Genomic DNA, 20,618 nt, shown 5'->3' with positions numbered 1-20,618 from the left:
GTTTATATATGGATCGGATACGCAATAAAAATGTTCTTTTTAAGTATCCCCTTTTTTTTTTGTCTTCAAGGGCGATTATGGAAGTAAACTGTGGGACAAAACATAAATTTAATACAAGTCAAAAGCCTGTTTGCCAATTACCCTAAAATTCAATCTTTTAATTTTTGTTTTCTTTTAGAGGAACACAAAGATTCGGCCATTTAAAAACAGGGCATTTTCTATGCAGCGACGTTGCATCCGATGCTGCCACAGACAACCACCCATCTCAACATTTTTTTCGAGATGGAGGCCACACCCGTATCGTAAAATGCCAAAATAGGTGGCTGGTCAGCGCCTGCTGCATATACTGTGAACACCTCAACATTTATCAAGATGGAGACCACACCCATCTCGAGAAAGTCCAAGATGGGTGGCTGTAAGCGGCGCTGCATACAATGTAAAAAACACAAAATGACATCATGAAGCGCCGCTGCAGAAAGCGTGAACACAAAACAAACAGAAAAATAGAAAGAAATGTGTGCCTGCTGCTCTGGCTACCAGTGTAGCATCTGTATCGGCGGAAGGAGCTCAAGGAACGAGTTCAAAAAATCCGAACGCTCTGGCTCCCGCTCATACAGTCGCCATTCTCTCTTCGCACAACCACCAGCGTGGTCGATGGATGGATGAGAGAGGAAGACTCGCTTAGCGAAGGGGGAACCCAAGGAAGAAGAAGAGGCAGAAGAAATGGTTGTTCTTCCAGACATCGAGGATTTCTCCGTGGAAACAACCCAAAAGATTCGGTCGTCTCTGCCAACCAAACGAAGAGTCGATAGAAGAAGATGATGAAGAGGAGGAGAAGGAAGAGATTCGTGCGTATGCGGTGTGGGTGTCGGAGGTGATGCTGCAGCAGACAAGGGTTACGAAGGTCGTGGATTACTACAACCGTTGGATGCAGAAATGGCCCACTCTTCGGCATCTTGCTCAGGCCTCTCAGGAGGTATGTGGTTCTTGTTTCATTCCTTTCTTCAGTATATGCATCACCCAAGAATCCCCAAGGAAAACAGTTTGAGAATGCACACTCATTATCTATCGTGAGATGTGAGTTTAATTCTTATTAAAGGAAATTACACGATAACTACATTTGTGGCTTTTCTATCACTTAGCTGTACACGATTTTAGGAAGATAATTTACATAGAGATACAAGATAAGAAACAGGTAGCGCATTTGGCTGACCGATTTGAGGAGTCTTTACCGTGAGATAATAACAGTCATTTGGCTGCCAGCTACATTTGCTGATTTATGTGGAATAGAGAATCGGCAAATGCTTTGGTGAATAACGATCATTCGTGATCCTCTGAATACGAGATTTGAGGAATCTTTATGTGAGATAGTAACAGTAAGTTGGCTGCCAGCTACATTTGCCGATTTCTGTGGAACAGAGAATCGGCAAATGCTTTGGTGAATAACGACGTGATCCTCTGAGTGTTACTCTGGGGGGTTACTGTTTATCTTAACACGCCCCTACAAGCTCAATGGGGGGTGGGGGCACGCACGTTGTGCTTGTCCAGGAAGCCTTGAAACTTGATTCTAGATAACGGCTTGGTGAGTCCATCAGCTAGCTAGAGGAAATAAACTGGATTTGGAGATTGCCAGTGTAGTCGTGATTCCGAACAAAATGAAAATAAATCGATCTCAACGTGTTTTGTGCGAGTATAAAACAGAGGATTGGCGGTTAAGATCCTAAACATAGAGTTTGTCTTAGCGCCATTCATTTTTATGTAGAACCTAGGAACTTCGATGAAGCTAAAAAGAATGCTGAGTGGCTAAAAGCAGTGGAATGTGAACTTTTGGCTCTCAACAGGGCAAAAACTTGGGAATTTCAAGATCTTTCTAAGGGTAAGAAAGCTATAGGGTGCAGATGGGTATATAATGTAAAGACTAAGAGTGATGGATCTCTTGAGAGATATAAAGCGCGGTTAGTTGCAAAGGGATATAGTCAAGAATACAGGATTGACTATGAAGAAATGTTTGCTCTTGTGGCCCGTATGGTCACTGTTCGATGTCTCATTACCGTTACTTCAATTAACAAATGAAACATCTATCAAATGAATGTTAAAAATGTCTTTTTAAATGGCGATTTGAATGAAGAGGTATATATGGATGCTCCACCCGGAATGAAGACTCCCAAAGGAAAAGTGTTTTCGCCTTCGAAAAGCATTTTATGATTTAAAACAAGCCCCAAGGCTTGGTATGATAGGTTTAACTTCGTTATATTAGAAAATGGGTTTTCATCCTGTTTCACTGACACTGCTTTGTTCGTTAGAAAAACCAGTGCAGGGATTGTCATTCTGCTTTTGTATGTGGATGATATGCTAATAACCGGAAGTGATACTAATGGGGTTAAAAACATAAAATCAATTTTAAAGGATAGATTTGAAATGTTTGATTTGAGATTTCTAACTTATTTTTTGGGTATTAAAGTGGCATACTCTCATAGAGGGTACTTTTTGTCTCAAACTAAGCTTGCATCTGAGGTTATTGACAGGTCAGGTATTACAGATGATAAAGTTTGTGAAACTCCTGCTATAGTAGGAGCTAAAATAAAGATTGATTATGGCATTCCTCTCTCCGATCTCACCCCCTACAGGCAGCTTGTGGGATCATTAATATATCTGAGTATTACTAGGCCAGATATTTCTCATGCAGTTCATTACTGCAAAGTTCCAACATCAGTTCATATGAGTGTCATTTTGCGAATTGTGAGATACATAAGGGGTACTCTAAACAAGGGAGTGTTCTTATCCTCTTTTTTTGAATTAAAATTAATTGCTTATACTGACTCTGACTGGGGAGGTGACCCAAATAACTGTCAGTCCACCACTAGTTTTTGTGTGTTTTTAGGAGACTCGCTGATCTCATGGAGATGTAAGAAGCAACAAAAAGTATCTCTATCCTCAATAGATGCTGAATATCGTGCCATGACGACTACTACTATGAAAATTATATAGATTCATCAATTATTAGAAGACATAGGGATCACAATAGAAGGGCCCACCAAGTTATGTTGTGATAACAAGAGTGCAATATACATTGTCAAAAATCATACTTTTCATGAACGGACTAAACACATTGAGATGGACTGTCACTATGTTCGGAAAGCGTATCTGAAAGGAGTTGTCGATCTTCCATATGTAACTTCAAAATATCAATTGGCAGATTTCTTCACCAAAGCTTTGTGTTTTCCGCGGTTCAATTTTCTCTTTGGCAAACTTTCGGTCATCTTGCCCTATGTTTGAGGGGGGTGTTAAATTATGTAATCGAATATTGTAATCCAATATATATTATTAGCCGTAGGGGTAGTTCCATCTTTTCCCCCTTTTTACGCATATTCAATTCTTAAATATGTCTTTTGTAAAAAAAAAAATTCTTTTCTTTTTCCTTTTTTCTTTTTTCAATGTACTTTTGTACCTTGGGGGGGGGGCACCACTAGTCGTTGGGCCCCTCCAATGGTCACATTTGTGACCGTTGGAGGGGCTCTAACGATTATTTGGGAGCCCCTCCAAGGGTCTTCCCTTGCCCTATAAAAAGGGCCTCCCTCTATTGTATTTTGTTTGTCTTTGGGTCAAAGCCCTAGTGTTCAATAAAGATTATATTCATTTTTTTAGTGCATTTGTGAGATTGATTGATTTGTGCTTTTGTGCACAAGTGTTCTTATTGTGCATGTGTGCACTTGTCTTTCATCAAGAATATTGGGTCTTGATTATAGTATCTTGTTGAAGATAATTTTACAGTTACATGAAAGCACATTATATGGGGAAAAGGGTTGTGGGGATTAGTGGATGAGACCAACTTAGAACATAAACTAATCTTTACAAAGATTGAAGGTGAGAAGTACCTCTTATGAAGGTGGAAAAGACTAAAGCCATTATTACTTACGAGAAAAAATAAAAGAAATGGAGAATGGGACATGCCAAGATTATGTCTTGGCTCATAAGTAGCGTGGATATCAAGAAGTATTCAAGTCTTGCAAAATTTAAATATGCTAATGACGCTTGGGATTATCTTAAAAGAATGTATTCTGTTAAAGACATTGCACATGTGTGCAATCTACAAAATCAAGTTGGGAATATGGTTCAAGGGGCTAAAAGCATTAGAGAATACTATAATAGCTTGCCTGAATTATGGGAAGAGTTGGCTCTTCTCGAACCAAAGTGACATTGCCTACAAGACATAGAACTCTGCCAAAATCAAATAAATGTGGATCTGCTTTAAGCCCTTTCCTATTTGCTATAGTGATGGATGAGCTTACGAGATCAATTCAAGAAAATGTGTCATGATGTATGTTGTTTGCTGATGATATTGTTTTGATTGATGAGTCTAGAGTTGGGGTTAATGCTAAGTTAGAATTATGGAGTCAGACATTTGAAGTAAGAGGTTTTAAGTTGAGTAAGAGTAAGACAAAATATATGGAATGGCGGTTTAGTAATCAACGAAGTAGTGATGGGAGTGTAGTGAAGCTTGGTGAGCAAGAAATACCGGTGGTTGATTGTTTCAAATATTTGGGATCTATCATTCAAAAGTATGGAGAAATTGATGGAGATGTAAATCATAGGATAAAGGTTGGGTGGATGAAATGGAAAAGTGCAACTGGAGTATTGTGCGATCGTAGAATGCCATTGCGGTTGAAGGGAAAGTTTTATAGGACGACTATTAGGTCCGCTTTACTATATGATACGGAATGTTGGGCTGCCAAGAGACATCATATTCAAAAAATGAGTGTAGCCGAGATGCGTATGCTTAGATGGATGTGTGAAAATACAATAAAAGATAAGATTCAGAACGAGGAGATACGTAAGAAGGTAGGCGTTGCACCAATTGAAAATAAGATGAGAGAGAATCGTTTACGGTGGTTTGGACATATTCGGCGAAGGCCTAATGATGCTCCAGTTAGAAGGATGGAGAAATGGGAAAATATATTAGTTAAAAGAGGTCGGGGTAGGCCTAGGAAGACTTGGATGGAGATGATAGGAAAGGATATGAATGCTTTGAACCTCACCGAGGACATGACATTGGATAGAAATGATTGGAGGAGAAGGATTCATGTGGAAGACCCAGAATGATTTTCTTTTTTGGTTCATATCGCCGACCCCAATTGTTTTGGGATGAAGGCGTAGTTGTTGTTGTTGTATTAATGGACTAAGATCGAAATTTGAATCTACCAAGTCCATTCTTCTTCATCGAGGGAAGGTTCCCTCGATAGAAAACACTATAAAAGAATTGAGCATGGAGGAAAATAGGCTCAAAAGTATAATCATCAAGAGTGATGATGACTCGGTTCTAGCAGTATCTGGACCGGCAAATCATGTTCGCACATACAAACCTCCAAATTATGGGAGGATGAACGATGAAAAACATAGAAATGATTTTGAGAAAAGGAAAGTTATTTGTTACTATTGCCGTGAACCCGAACACGTGAAAACTTATTGTCCAAAACTGAAGAAACCATATGAAAAGAAAGTTGCCTCTGCCGGACCACCTCAAGAATCGAGTGAATCATCCATCAGAAGTATGTCCTTATCACAATTGGTGGAAGTACTTCAACCATTGCTCAAATTAACATCTTCATCCATTGGAGACGTTGTCTCTTTCGTGGGCATCTCCGATCCTGGTAAAACTCTTTGGCTTCTTGATTCCAGTGCTTCTTTTCATATGACTCCAAACATTGATGTGTTATCCGAATATCATAATTCAAATGGGTCAAATGTGTTCACTTCTGATGGAGCATCCCTTGAAATTAAAAGAATAGAAATTTTTGAAAAAAAAATTCAAAAGGTTTTTGCATTTTACAAGTTAGATATATTCTTAAACTTAATCTAAACATTTTATTTGTTTCACAATTATCTGACCATGGATGTAATGTTTCATTCTCCTCTCGTGGATGTCGAGTGCAGGATCACCAGTCAAGGAAGTTGATTGGGGAAGACCATAGAGAAGGAGGCATGTACTACATAAATTTTTTGGACATATCTAAGAATACATTGTGTTATAATGTTCAAAAAGTTGACTTAGATTTATGACACAAGAGACTTGGACATCCTAGTGTATCCAAGCTCCAGTTTTTTCCAAAGATGGAAATTTTTTGTAATTTTGAAACCTTTAAATGTGAAAAATGTATTCTTGGAAAAATGAAAAGACTACATTTTCAAGAAAGAACATTTTTCTCTTCACGACCACTTGAATTAATACATTCGGATGTATGCGGACCCGCACCTGTTGTCTCATATGGTGGTTTTATTTATTATGTAATTTTTGTAGATGATTTCACAATACATACTTAGAGCTATTTTCTTAAACATAAATCTGAAGTTTTTTCACATTTTCAAATATTTCATCATCTAGTTAAAAATCAATTCAAAAATGACATTTCAATTTTTTGCATTGATTCGGGGGGAGAATTTCTGCCAAAAGAATTTAAGGATTACTTAAACTTACATGGTATTATACATCAAAAATCATGCCCTTATACCCTTCAACAAAACGGTTTAGCAGAAAGAAAGCATAGTCGTATTATAGAAACAACAAGAACCTTACTTATTATACATCAAGTACGAAAGGTTTTTTGGGTTGAAGCCACTCTAACTGCAGTTTACCCAGAGTTACCAGTCGAGGAAGCGGGAGCGGGAAGCGATACGGGAAGCGGGAGCGGGAAGCGAGGCACTTTAAAAAATTTAGGAAGCGGGGAAGCGTGGGACCACTTAGAAGAAAATTCCGAACCGTCTCGAAAACGACCTAGGAAGCGAACCGGAAGCGAGGGGAAGCGAAAAAAAAATGAAAAAAATAGGGAAGCGAGGGGGAAGCGAAGGGGAAGCGTGGGGGAAGCGTGGGGGAAACGTGGGGGAAGCGTGGGGGAAGCGCGCTTCCCATTTATGGGAAGCGCGTTTCTCATAAAAGGGGGACGCGCTTCCCATAAAAGGGAAGCGCGCTTCCCAAAAAAGGGGGACGCTTCCCCTCACGCTTCGGAAGCGCGACGTTTCGCGCTTCCGAAGCGCGCTTCGGGGAAGCGCGCTTCCCCTTTTGCCTAGGCGCTTCCGGTAACTCTGAGTTTACCTGATCAACAGGATGCCATCTTCTTCATTAAATAATGTATCTCCTGTTGAAAAACTTTTTAAACAAATCCCAGATTACTTTAGGTTAAGAGTTTTTGGGTGCAAATGCTTTGTATTATCAAACAAAAATGACAAATTCTTCCATCATGCTATTCCGTGTGCCTTTTTAGGACATGCAAATCATCAAAAAGGCTATATATGTTTTGATCCCAAAACAAGAAAATTATACGTTTCAAGGAATGTATCCTTCTTGGAAAAATAAAGCTTTTTTGAAAGTGTGAATTCTAGGAAAATAGATGAATATCCTTTTTTGTTGGACCTAGTTCCAAAAATTGATGAAGATGGTTTAGATCAGGGTCAAGAAGAGCAACTTGATATGACGAATACAGGATCATTTAGTGATTATTTAGATTGTATTCAGTACTCTAGGCGAGGTAATTTAGATAAACCATGTGCTTTTGAAAAATATATTAAAAGACAGGAACAAGTATCCACTAGGAAGTCGTCTAGAGTGTCTAGAGTTCCCCAAAAGTTTGTGTCATATAAGTCTTTTTAACCACAATATCAAGCCTATATTGCTTTAATACACTCCTATATAGAATCCTCTAACTATGATGAAGCAAAAGAACAATCTGAATGGGTCGAAGCAATGTCACTGGAATTAAGAGCTTTAGAGAAGGCAAATACTTGGATTATTCAAGATCTTCCATCAGGTAAAAAGCCTATACGTTGTAGATGGGTGTACAAAGTGAAAACTAAGAGTGATGGCACTCTTGAAAGGTTTAAAGCTCGATTAGTTGCCAAATGTTATTCTCAAGAATATGAAATAAACTATGAAGAAACTTTTGCTTCAGTTGCTAGAATGACCACAGTTAAGACTCTGATAGCTCTAGCGTCTTCAAAGAAATGCATATATATCAAATGGATGTTAAAAATGTATTTCTTAATGGAAACCTAGCTGAAGAAGTATATATGGAACCACCACCTGACATCAATATTCCAAAAGGAAAGGCTCTTCGATTAAATAAGGCTTTATATGGGCTTAAGCAAGCCCCAAAAGATTGGTCTGATAAATTTAGTCAAGTTATGATTGATTTTGGTTTTCAATCTTGTTTTACTGATACAACTTTGTTTGTTAAGAATTCCAATGCAGGTATTATCATTCTTCTCCTCTATGTAGACGACATGATCATCACTGGAAATGATAAGCAGGGAGTTGATGACATTAAAAAATTTATCAAAACACATTTCGAAATGAGTGATTTGGGTTTCTTAAAAAAAATTCTTAGTATAGAAGTTGCTTATTCTTCTAGAGGCTATTTGTTAACTCAGTCTAAATTTGCCCTGAATATTGTTGATAGGTCTGGTATCTTTGATGAAAAACAGGTTGACACTCCTGAAGTGGTGAACATCAAAATGAAGATTGATGAGGGAGAGCCATTGGAAAATCCTACACCTTATAGACAACTTGTCGAGGCACTGTCTTATCTCTCTATTACCAGACCCGACATTGCGCATGTTGTCCACACAATAAGTCAATTCCAGCATGTGCCTACTACTGTTCATATGGGAGTTGTTTTACGCATTATTAGATACATTAAAACTTTCCTCTTTAGAGGAGTTTTTTTATCTGATTTTTTCTCGTTAGAATTAACTGCTTATACTGATGCAGATTGAGGAGGTGATCCTAATGATCGACACTCAACTATTGATTTTTGTGTTTTTCTAGGTGAATCTTTGATTTCATAGAAGTGCAAAAAGCAACAAAAGGTTTCTCTTTCATCAACATAAGTCGAGTACAGAGCCATGTCTACAACCACCATGGAAGTACTCTGGCTAAGGTGATTGCTTCAAGACATGGGTGTTATGAGTACAGGGGCATCACGGCTGTGCTGCGACAACAAAAGTTCTATTTAAATTGCCAGCAACCGGACATTCCACGAACGGACTAAGCATATCGAAATAGATTGTCACTACATATGAGAGGAATTCCTATACGGCACCATTGATCTTTCACATGTCTCCTCAGAATATCAACTGACAGATTTTTTTACCAAACCTCTTGCTGCTCCTCGATTTCACTTTCTCTTGGACAAACTTTTGGTTATTCAACTATAAGTTTGAGGGGAGTGTTAAAATAAAAATAAAAATATAATCTCATATGTAATATACCATCATATGCAATCTTTTTCTTTTAGTTTAGTTACATAGTTTAGTTAGGATTAGGATAGTTATTTTTACTTTTAGTTCACTTTTTTGGACATCACTATACTTTATGCCTTTTTGACCAAAGTCAAAAAGCATAAAAGGAGAGAGTCCTTGAGAGCCGTTGGGAGCCCAACGACTCCCTCCTCCCCTTATTTTCATGTATTATATATATGGGGTTTCCCCCCCTTGTTTTGTATCACTTTTAGTGTGGGTGTTCTCCCACTTGAATGAAATATATTCTTTCCTCTTTGCTTTGCATACTCTTTGGGTATTTTGTGTGAACCCTAGTGGTTCTTGTGAGTATGCATTATTTGTGAACTTTCGTGGTTCTTGCGAGAGATCTTTTGAGTATCGTTTGAAGATCGAATTATGGATTTCATCTTCTTTCAAGGAGGAGCTGCCTGACAGGGAAATGCCCCACTGAGTTAAGTTTGAAGATCACAGGAGAGGCGAGGTTGATGTGACCCGAGAACTGTTGGAAGATGACTCATCAAAATAGACATGTCGAGATATATATGTGCGATCAGTTGGAGGATGAAAACAAAGGTAACCTTTATGATATGATACATAACAAAGAAAGAGACACAATAACGTTTTAGGCTGAAATTTTGACCTGTTATAGGGTGTAAGGGATAACAAAGACAACCAAATACTCGCAGGTGAGTATAGTCAGGTTTGCGGTGGAAGAGAAGCTCATACAGTATGCGGCATCTTAGAACTAGTGCTGGCAGCTGGTTGATGATGTAGGTAGTTGTTCGGAATGCATCAACCCAATAGGCAAAGGCTAAATTTGTACCATTGGGCATGCTAAGACCGATTTCAACTGTGTCTGTGCTTGCGTTCAACATGACCACTATGTTCAGGCGTATGAGGACATGAGAAATGATGAAATATACCATGATTTCGAAGATAGCTTTCAAACTCAGAATTTGTAAATTCTCCACCATTGTCGGACTGAAAAGATTTAATAGCAAAGCCAACTTGATTTTCAATAATGGACTTAAAATTTTTGAAGCAGTCAAACACTTCAGATTTATTTTTCATGGGAAATAACCAACAAAACCTTGAGTAATTATCAACTAATAGCAAATAATATATGAAACCTTTCCATGAATCCATAGGAGCAGGGCCTCAGACATCTGCATGCAAGAGTTCTAGAGCCCGTGAACTGCTGGATTGGGAGTGACCAAAAGGTTGTTTATGAGCCTTTCAAATGAGGTAATCAACACCCGTTTTTATTTGCCTATTTTTATCAAAAGAAATAACATTGCTAGATTTAAGGAATGACACAATTGTCTTATTGGCATGTCCAAGTCGTTGATGCCATGTATCAAAAGATATGCGTTTTCCCGCATATGCTGCCATCAATGAAGAATCACTGTTTGCCTTGATTGGATATAGGCCCGCACTGGTTTTCGGTCCCCAACGCCGAATCTTGCCTGTTTGACGATCTTTAACATAAAGTGAGATGGAGTAAATTCAAAAATACAATCATTATTCGTAGTAAATTGACCAACAGATAATAAGTTCTTTGCGATGGTAGGAACATGGAGGACATTCTTTAGTGAAAATTGAGATCTTCTAGATGAAAGAATCATATCTCCTGTATAAGAAATAGGTAGAGTCTTATTGTTTCTTATCATGATGGACTCACTCCCTTGATATGGGGATTTATTTGCAAAATTCTTCTCATTCATCGTCTGATGATTAGTAGCACCCATATCTGGGTACCAATAGTTGTCCCCACTCTATTGCATGGACATAACCGAAAAAGCCTTCGAGATGTCCCAATAGTCTTTTGCAGTGTGACCGCACTTGCCGTAGTATTGACAGGTTACAGCTACCCGTTGGTTTGAGTTACCTTGATTGAAGTTGATGTTTGAAGGAGAATTGCGCCTGTGTCCCCTTTCTTGATTCCAGCAACCTCTGTAGAAACCACGTTCTCAGCCTCTACTTCGTGTGGCAAAAAAGGCAATTTGGGTTGATTTTTGAGGTTAAGACGGTTTTGAGTGCAACAGGAGTAATCACTTTTCTTGATTTATAAGTAGATCATATAGATCAACAAAGTCATGAATAGTAAAGTCAGTTGTAACAGATGTTACAAAGCTTTCATACTCAATGGGCAGCCCATTAAGAGTTATCTGAATGAGATCTGTGTCATCAATAGGATTATGCGAGCAGCCAACGAATCAAATAAAAATCTGATTTTGTCGAGATATGCGAACATGTCCATTGATTCTTTCTTGATAAAAGTTTACTCTTTCTTTAATATCATGATTCATAATGGTGACTACAAACCATAGGCTTTCTCCAGCGCTACCCAGGCATCACGAGCAGACTTAGATCTCATGATTCGTCCAAGGACTGCTTAAGAGATGGTAGCTTTGATCCAGTTCAGAGCCAGTTGGTCGGCTTTTCGCCAGGTGTGATAGTCAGGATTGACTACCTGCCTTCCTTGTTGGTGACAAATTCTATGGGTTGAAAAGACGACCCATCGACAAAACCTAAGAGTTCTTGACTCACCATGACTGACTCCAGTTGTGAATGCTAGAGAAGATAGTTTTCTCGATTCAATTTAATCAAGACTAGACTTGTCACTGCGTTCCACTGAGTTGCTAATGCATTGGGTATCATTGAGACAGACGTGTTTGATGAATTGGACGCCATTGATTTGCTCGTTGGAGAATGATGCTCTGATACCATGAAAGAGGAACAACAATGTTTGAGAAATACACACTTACTATCTATCGTGAGATGTGAGTTTAATTCTTATTAAAGGAAATTACACGATAACTACATTTGTGGCTTTTCTCTCACTTAGCTATACATGATTTTAGGAAGATAATTTACATAGAGATACAAGATAACAAACAGGTAGCACATTTGGCTGACCGAACACGAGATTTGTGGAGTCTTTATCGTGAGATAATAACAGTCATTTGGCTGCCAGCTACATTTGCTAATTTATGTGGAATAGAGAATCAGCAAATGCTTTGGTGAATAACGATCATTCGTGATCTTCTGAATATGAGATTTGAGGAGTCTTTATCGTGAGATATTAACAGTCAGTTGGCTTCCAGCTACATTTGCCGATTTTTGTGGAACAGAGAATCGACAAATGTATGGATAAATAGAAATGAATGGAGGAGAAGGATTCATGTGGAAGACCCATAATGATTTTCTTTGTTGGTTCATATCGCCGACCCCAATTGTTTTGGGATGAAGGCGTAGTTGTTGTTGTTGTTGTAGAGAATCGACAAATGCTTTGGTTCGTGATCCTCTGAGTGTAACTATGGGGAGTTACTGTTTATCTTAACAGTTGGTGTTTCAGAAAATTGGGACGCACAAACAAAAGAGGTGAAAATATCCCCTCACAAACACCTTTAATCTTAGGGATCATGCTCATCATGGTGAACTTCAGATCAAGCGTTCAACATAAGGGAAGAACTCCCATTCTCAACTTGAAAATTTGGGATTTGAAACAAGTAGAGGAATCCATTCAAAACTTCACACTTCACAAGAATCATAAGACACTATTTTTTGAGTGTTTTGAATACTTGAAACTTGAAAAAAGGCATGACTTCAAGATGACATTCAAGGCATTTCTTGCGCTACCTAAACAAGAATGCTAATGCAAGATCACCCCCACTTTTCAATACGAAACTGTTTTTTAGATAGGCAAGCTGGGGTTATAGCCAGAAAAGTATGTAGCAACTCAAGAAAAAGATGTCCATAAATCAGACTCAAGCAATATCTCATAACAATAGTATAGAAGGGTTAACCTTGCGCTGCTTGGGCAGTCAGCATGGAGATGCTTGTTCAAGTCCCAAGGGTGGCCACTTCTCACACAGAAAAGCAGAAAGTTAGGACCAACCACAATATGCCCTTCCCCAGCACCCTGGAGTAAGGGGCTGCATTTTGTATTGCGCTTTTTATTTTGGAAGCATGTTTCTCTGCTTTTCCTTCAAGGGGTGACAGCTGATTTGAATAATTCAACCTTATTCTTGAAGAACCTTAACTTTGTTCTTACATTTCACACATCCTTACTGAATATTGTGCAGGAGGTTAATGAGATGTGGGCAGGATTGGGTTACTACAGGCGTGCTCGATTTCTTCTAGAGGTGTGCCGATGCATGATCCTACTATCATGTTATTTCATTTACAATTCTCACTTTCATGTTTTCTTTGTTTGTCCAATTATGTATTGAGTTGAACTCTTGGCCTGGATCTCCTGTATCTATAATGATGAGTGTACCCAGCTTTCAATGTTTGCAGCATGGTGTGAAAATGCAATGACCACGATGGTACCTGTGAATTCTTGAGCTTATCACAGAGCAACATCCACAGCTTTTTTCTGTTTTAATCATTGTTGAATTAAGAAAATTTACTTGGAACAAACCAAAATAGATCTATCTATGAGGGCCTATGTAAGTCAGGGCAGTACCACCTTCGTCTCCTCACATTCAATGCAAAATAAACAGGGAATCGCCAAAACTGTGACACCCTCCTAGGTGATATATTTCTTTTTCGGTTGTCTTTTATGTTTTTTGGTTAGGCGATGATACAGGCCAGGTAAGCTCCTCTTAGGATTCCCATGATCTGCCTTTTGCTTTTCATCTTGTGGATAAGGACCCAGGATTAAATTAAAGTCCAGCTAACCATGGAGAGCAAGAGTTACAATTCACACTTTGTAGACAACTCCAGCTGTATCAAATTTCTTCTGCTTCTACTATTTTCTTGTGCAAATGATGACTTGAAATGCACGTCAAACTGAATCTCCCCTGATTTCTGAGTAAAATTCCTCATTTTATTATCACTAGGCAAGTAGACACAGTTAGGCATGATCCATAATTCTCATTACTAAAGATTTATACATATCTTAGACAACTCCAGCCGGATCACTTTTATTCACTTTATTAATTATTATTCACTAGGCAAAGTAGGCATACTTAGTCACAAATTGTAATTCTCGTTAAAGATTTACACATATCTGAGACAACTCCAGCTGGATCACTTTTCTTCTGCTTCTATTTGCTTGTGTAAGTGATTATTTTGAGATGCAAGTTGAAATTGTTCCCTGGTTTCTGAATAAAATTCTTCACTTTCCTATTCACCAGGAAATTCGATGCTGTCATCCTTGAGCTCATTATTAAAGATTTATTTGTTAGCATTTACGAATGCCTGAAATATTAACTGATCTTCTAAAACTGGTTCTTCTAGGGAGCAAATTCAATTGCAGAAAAAGGTGGCAAGTTTCCAAAGACATTAGATAAACTTAGAAAGGTCCGTGGAATAGGGGACTATACAGCAGGTGCGATCGCCTCTATAGCATTTAAGCAGGTCAGCTTCCTTACTCTTCTTCTCTACTTCAGTGTGTATGGAAGTCATTTTAACTGTTAGTGTCTCCTCCCTAAAGCTGTTCATCATGGCTTATGTTTCTAGGCAGTGCCTGTGGTTGATGGCAATGTAATTAGAGTGGTCTCCAGACTGAAGGCCATTTCTGCAAATCCAAAAGATTCTGCTACAGTGAAGAGTTTGTGGTGAGTTCTTGATACCATCTTCACTGTGAACCTCTAGGTTTCTCTATTCCAAGTGTGATAGTTCAAAGTCAGAAGCATCTCTTCAGGAACTGAATGGCTCAGTTCAAGAAAGGCTAAGAAATTGCAAATTTTGATGGATCTTGGCTTTGAAACACACTGGCAGAGTTCTTTGATAGAGTAGTGAATAGCCAGGGTCAAGTATGGATTTGGTTTTCATCCAGCAGCTCAGTATGTCTAGGGTCCATGGCCGCCCCCCTATGGCTTCCTCTGGTTGTAGGGTTGAATCTGCATTTTAAGAAACTGTCTGAGAACAACTGTTCGATTAGTATCACATTAAGTTTTGTTTAAACTTTTGTTAAATAATGATTCTTGATGCACTGCAGGAAACTGGCTGGGCAATTAGTTGATCCCATCCGACCTGGAGATTTTAACCAGGCACTCATGGAACTGGGGTCGATCATGTGCACGAGAACAAGCCCAAGATGTTCTGCATGTCCCATTTCTGATCAGTGCCAGGCACTTTTGTTCTCCCAAAATCATGATCCTGACAATAGCAGTCAAGAAAGATGGGCCAACCGTGTCTCTGTTACAGATTACCCTATGAAGGTTGTTAAAGCCAAGCAAAGGCACAATTTTGCTGCTGTTTGTGTCCTTCAAATATCAAAGGAATGTCAGCCAAGCCTCTGGAAAATGAACAATGAACAAGATGTTTTTCTTCTTAAAAGGAGACCAGATGAGGGACTGCTTGCTGGGCTTTGGGAATTCTCATCTGTTCTGCTGGACAAACATGATGTTGATTCGGGGTTGAGGAGGGTAGCCATCAACCAGTTCTTGAAGAAGTCATTGGGTCTTGATGTCAACAAAAGCTGTTGCGTGATTCTGAGAGAGGATATTGGAGAATATGTCCATGTTTTCACACATATTCGACTTCACATGCACATTGAGTGGCTAGTTGTCCATCCAAAATGTGAGCTCAGTTCCCTTGCAGTACATATAGTTCTCTGGTTTTTGTTGCTTAAAGTTTTCTCCGTGGGCTCAATTTCTCGAGATAATACTGGCATTGGTTTGCTAACCGGCTTTGTCCACCATGGGTGGTTTTCATAAGTAACTGTGGGACCAAATCCGAAAACCAATCCTAACAAAGCTGGGCCAAGTTGCTCCCACAGTCATTGTGGGACAGGTTACTTGATTGACCCTGAGATTCTTATCTAGTCTTGGTGTGAATCAGGTTGAGTCATCCATCACTCAGGCTCTGTGAATCACTACACTAATATTTTCGTTACTTAAAAAGCCACAACTAAAATTTTCTGTTTGTCATGCAGGTGGAATAGAAGCTTTACTGAGTGGAGAGGATCAAGGCAGAGTTATATGGAAATCTGTAGACGGAAATGCCATTAGGAGCATTGGACTGACATCTGGTGTGAGAAAGGTACTGAGAGTTCATATTTCAAACAACAAAAACACTATGCAAAACCTATTGTACTATACTAGAACCATAGAAATGCATGATCATATTAAGATCCAATTGTGCTATGTTTGGGATCTGGGTATTGGAGGGAGTTTATGGAATTGGAGAAGTGAAAGCATGCAATTTATGGAATTGGTTGCCAATTGCTGATAAGGTATAAATGCTGAAACTACCTCCTGAATTCTTCAAATGCTTTATAAGTTCCTTTCTCTTGAACCACTTCCATAGCAGTTTGACCAAACTCCTAGTTCCTCATTTCATTACCAGCTCCCAAACAGTCTTATTCTCTTTTTTTCATGTTTTCACTTGTTACCAAATCATAAGATTGTTTGTCGATATATTCATGATGTCTCCCTTTTCTTAATGCATGTTGCCTTTTTAAATACAGGTCTACAACATGATCCAGGAATATAAGCAAAACAAGGTGCAAAGAAGTATTAAAAGAGAGAAAGAAAAGAAAGGAAGGCTAGTGATTGAGATTGCAGACCCAGATGCTAATTGCTGCTCTAGGAGAAAATCTAGTGGTCCACTGATCTTTGTTCATAATGTCAGTACAACTTGCCTGTTGAGCCTATTGCCTCCATCTCTACAACATGGTACCAATTTTGTGTGTCGATCGATTTTGTGTAATGTAGAAAAGTTATATGGTGTTAAGATATAACTAATTTTATCATTCGAGTTTGTTGTTTGTTCCCCTGCTATGAATAACTGCTGCAGTTCCAGAGTTCACTACAGCTCCAAGGATGAGCTAAGGAGAAACTATCCTCGATGGACAGGGGGGAGCGCTCATGGGGTTTTACACTGTACACCAGAACAGAGCCACGGTTAACGTGGCACTTCTCAGCCTATAACAGGATGTCTGAACCATAACAGTGATTTTTCCTCGTGATATTGAAAAAAAAAATGCAGTTCCAGAAATGATACTAGCAGAATGTAATGCATAGCAGGAGTAGCTTTTTTTCATCTTTAATGTTATTTACCCTGTGCACACCACATAGGATGCTTTCGGAATTTATGCTGATTATTAAAATGAAATCTTTTTTATGTTTTCCCATTTTCCGTTTTGCAATCTATAGAAGAGACAATGGATAAATATTGAGCTATTCAAAGCATATGTAATGGCAGGAGAAAAGAGCCTTCATGAAAATGTACATCCTGTTTTTCATGAAATCTAGATAATCAGATTACCAATAAAGCAATGAATAATTTAGAAACTTATAAATATATGTGGATGCTATTCCCCAATAACCGAATTGCACAAACTAGCAATAATTTTCTCTTTTAACACGTTTCAAGAGTTATCAGACTAGTGATAATAAATTATCTTCTCAAAACTTTAAGGGCCTATTTGTTTCATTCTCATTGAAGGGAAGGGTCTTTCTTTAGAGAGAGTGTGCTCATTTGTAAAAAAATCCTGTTAGCTCAGCCTTCTCATGAAAGTTCTTTTATGTGGGGTGAGTTTTGAAGCAATTTATGTGTGAAAAGAGAGGAAGGTAGTTGGGAAAACAGACCACTTGTACCAGCATGATATTTTTCTACCATGGTGCTTCTATGTTTGTTTCATTCAGGGTGGGGAAGGGAAAGAGGATGCTGATTCAGCATTTTCCTACAAAAATAAAGAAAAAAAAAGCCCAAAGGGGGCGTTTGTTTTACTTCCACCCAATCAAAGCCTCGATCCTTTGAAAGGGCCACCTTGGAGGGAGAGTGTTTCCCCATGGTGGGAGGTATTAACCAATTTTTATAGGAAATCTGCTTTTTAGCATTTATTATGTGGGTCTCACCACGTATTTCTCACCGACATGTTTGTTTCAGGAAAGAATCTGGATTTCCTATGAAAGAGAGTTGCTTTTATAGGAAAGGGCATGAAACAAACCTCCTAAGAGAATCTAGAATATCATGATTTATCACAGTAATAACACTATTTTAGTCTCAAGCATATTTATAAAGTTATTTATATATTCATATAAATTTTGATCTCATTTTAATTTATTCATGTTTGTGTATTTATAAATTTTCATATGTTGGTATTTTCTCAAAAAACAACTTTTTTCAAATTTTTATGAGATAATTGAACCTCATTTGTTTTTATGTCCTAAGCCCCCAGTCTTTGGGTATGGTCCCATGTTTTGGATCCAAAACCAACAAGTCTTGGGCCAATTATATGGAATTTCAACTGATATTTGACCCAATGATCGCCCCCTCTGCCACTGGTATGCGTTTTAATGGATCAGCATGAACTGATTTCGACCCCCATCAGATTATGAACTAGGTTGGGGAATATGAAATGGGTCCAACCCATTGACACATACGTTTTGATTTTTAAATCCATTGTTACAAACATCAGTGTGTGGATCCCCAAATTTGGAAAGGGAAAAACTGAATAAATTAAAAAATAGATGTGGATTCAAAATGGATCCAGATTTTGAAAATAAAGAGAGATGTGGGGTTCACTCTTCAAGCTGTGTGCCTTTCCTGTGCAGAACAGGGATCGTGTAACTTGGGTGAGCTTGGTTGATTATTTACTTTTTACATTTTTTTGTTTTTTAATATAAAATCCAAACAGACTAATTCATAACAGTTTGATCCAATTTGATTTGGTCCAATTTTCTTAATCTTTTTGAAAAATGATTCGGTTCAAAAAGTGAATTTTACAACGTTGGCTTAGTGAGATCTCATAATATTCTTAAGAATGTCATCGTATTCCCCACAAAGGCTCGCGGTGCTAAAAAAATGGGTTAATTTGTTGTTAGTCCATAGTCACAAATAATATCCTCCGGTATTTTGGATTTCTTGCAATTTTATTTTGACGTACAATTAAAATCCTATTCCAATCACAAAACATTTAAAATATGGCTTAATTTGAAATACATGGCTACTTTTTCATTGTGTTTTTTTTTCCTAATGTTTAAGCATAAACATACCAAACTTTTCTTATTAAATTCGTAAAATAAGCTTGGCACGCCAACTATGAATAATAGGTGTTCATTGTGGCTTGAATCGTATTGGTTCTTTAACTAGTTAGATATATTTTATATCGTTATTGCTTACAACTTGGTTCAGATTTAGCTTAGTAGTTTAAGGGTCCAAATCCCATTTAAGTATTTATTATGTAAACGAGTCCTTTTGATCTCACCTCATTTAGCTTGGAATTGTCACAATCTTGAGCTCTGCTGGGTTCATCTTGTGAAAAGAATAAGCTAAGCTTGAATACTTTTAGCTGGTTGTACTCATTTTTTTTTTTATATTTACACGGAGAAACCAGCCCCATGATAAAAAACCTAGCTGCAGTGGCTTTGCCTGCTGTACTTATGGTTGCTGTCCTGACATAGTAAAACTCTGTGAGCTTACCCCTTGCCCCCAGCGAGTCACCACGGTCGTTGCACTCATTTGCCAGCATCAAATACAAGATGGAGGACAAACTGGTATCCCATGTGGTAAGCTCAGTCCTGTGCCAAGCTGAAGGCCCCGGTTCTAATTCCTCTGTTACATTGGGCTTAAGAGATATCTGGTAGGGGTCTAACCCCAGTTGGGCTTTCAAAAAAAAATCAAATCAAATCATGGGATTTGGTTGAAAAAATTGAAAACATGTATCATCATACAAGCAAAAGGGAAAAAAAGGGATCAGATTTAGTCTGGTTATGGATATAGATCCCACAATAGATGTTGATTGGATCTGAGTATGTATGTGAAAAGAATCCCTTCGTATAAGTCTGGATCTGATCAAAGAACACATTCAGATTCTATAAAAAATACTTATATGCTGGAATCTTGATTCAAGTTAGAACTAAACCCGATCCATTTCACCTATACTCTGAGAAGACTGAGATGGTAGTTCAGAAATTTACCTAAACGTTAGGGCTAAATATAAGTTCGCCCTAGCTATAAATCATCCTTCAGGGCGGCCAAACACTTCCATTCCATGGCCGGTCTGTCGCACTCTTTTCCGGCGGTAAGAAGCCATTTTCCTGTTAGTTTTTCCAGCCGTTTTCCCCTTCTGTTTTCCTCTCATTTTCTTCATTTGTGCATTTAAAAAATAATTCGGATGGTGCGTTCCAAAAAAACGATTCACTTTTTGCTCTTTTTATGTGATTTGATGTGTACTATTGTGCTAGGGTTTAGGGTTTCTTGTGTACTACTGGATCTAGTTTTATGGTTGATAAGGAGTTTCTAGGATTTGGGGATTAGGGTTTATTAAGATTTCTCTTGCTCAAGATGGATTTGGGGTTTAGGGTTTGTCATACATGTTATTGTTTGCTGAAACTAGCTATATCCTTTGGAAAAATAGTATTTTTAGTATGATGTTATCTTTTGAAATA

At 38.2% G+C, this 20,618-nt stretch overlaps 1 protein-coding gene across 1 annotated transcript; it reads left to right on the top strand.

Annotated features, from left to right (window-relative positions):
• Window positions 1-372: 372 nt before the first annotated feature.
• On the top strand, window positions 373-16,452 carry LOC149848600 (adenine DNA glycosylase-like). The gene is given in 8 exon segments (XM_090004852.1): window positions 373-415; window positions 686-815; window positions 817-976; window positions 13,356-13,415; window positions 14,515-14,634; window positions 14,737-14,834; window positions 15,218-15,801; window positions 16,157-16,452. Coding segments are annotated over 8 exon segments (1,491 nt in total).
• The last annotated feature ends 4,166 nt before the right edge of the window (window positions 16,453-20,618 follow it).

Source organism: Nuphar pumila, chromosome 1, assembly GCF_984573655.1.
Source record: "Nuphar pumila chromosome 1, dmNupPumi1.hap1.1, whole genome shotgun sequence".
Classification (NCBI taxonomy): domain Eukaryota; kingdom Viridiplantae; phylum Streptophyta; class Magnoliopsida; order Nymphaeales; family Nymphaeaceae; genus Nuphar; species Nuphar pumila.
Note: the sequence above shows the minus strand (reverse complement) of the source record. Positions and strands in the feature narration are given on the sequence as shown.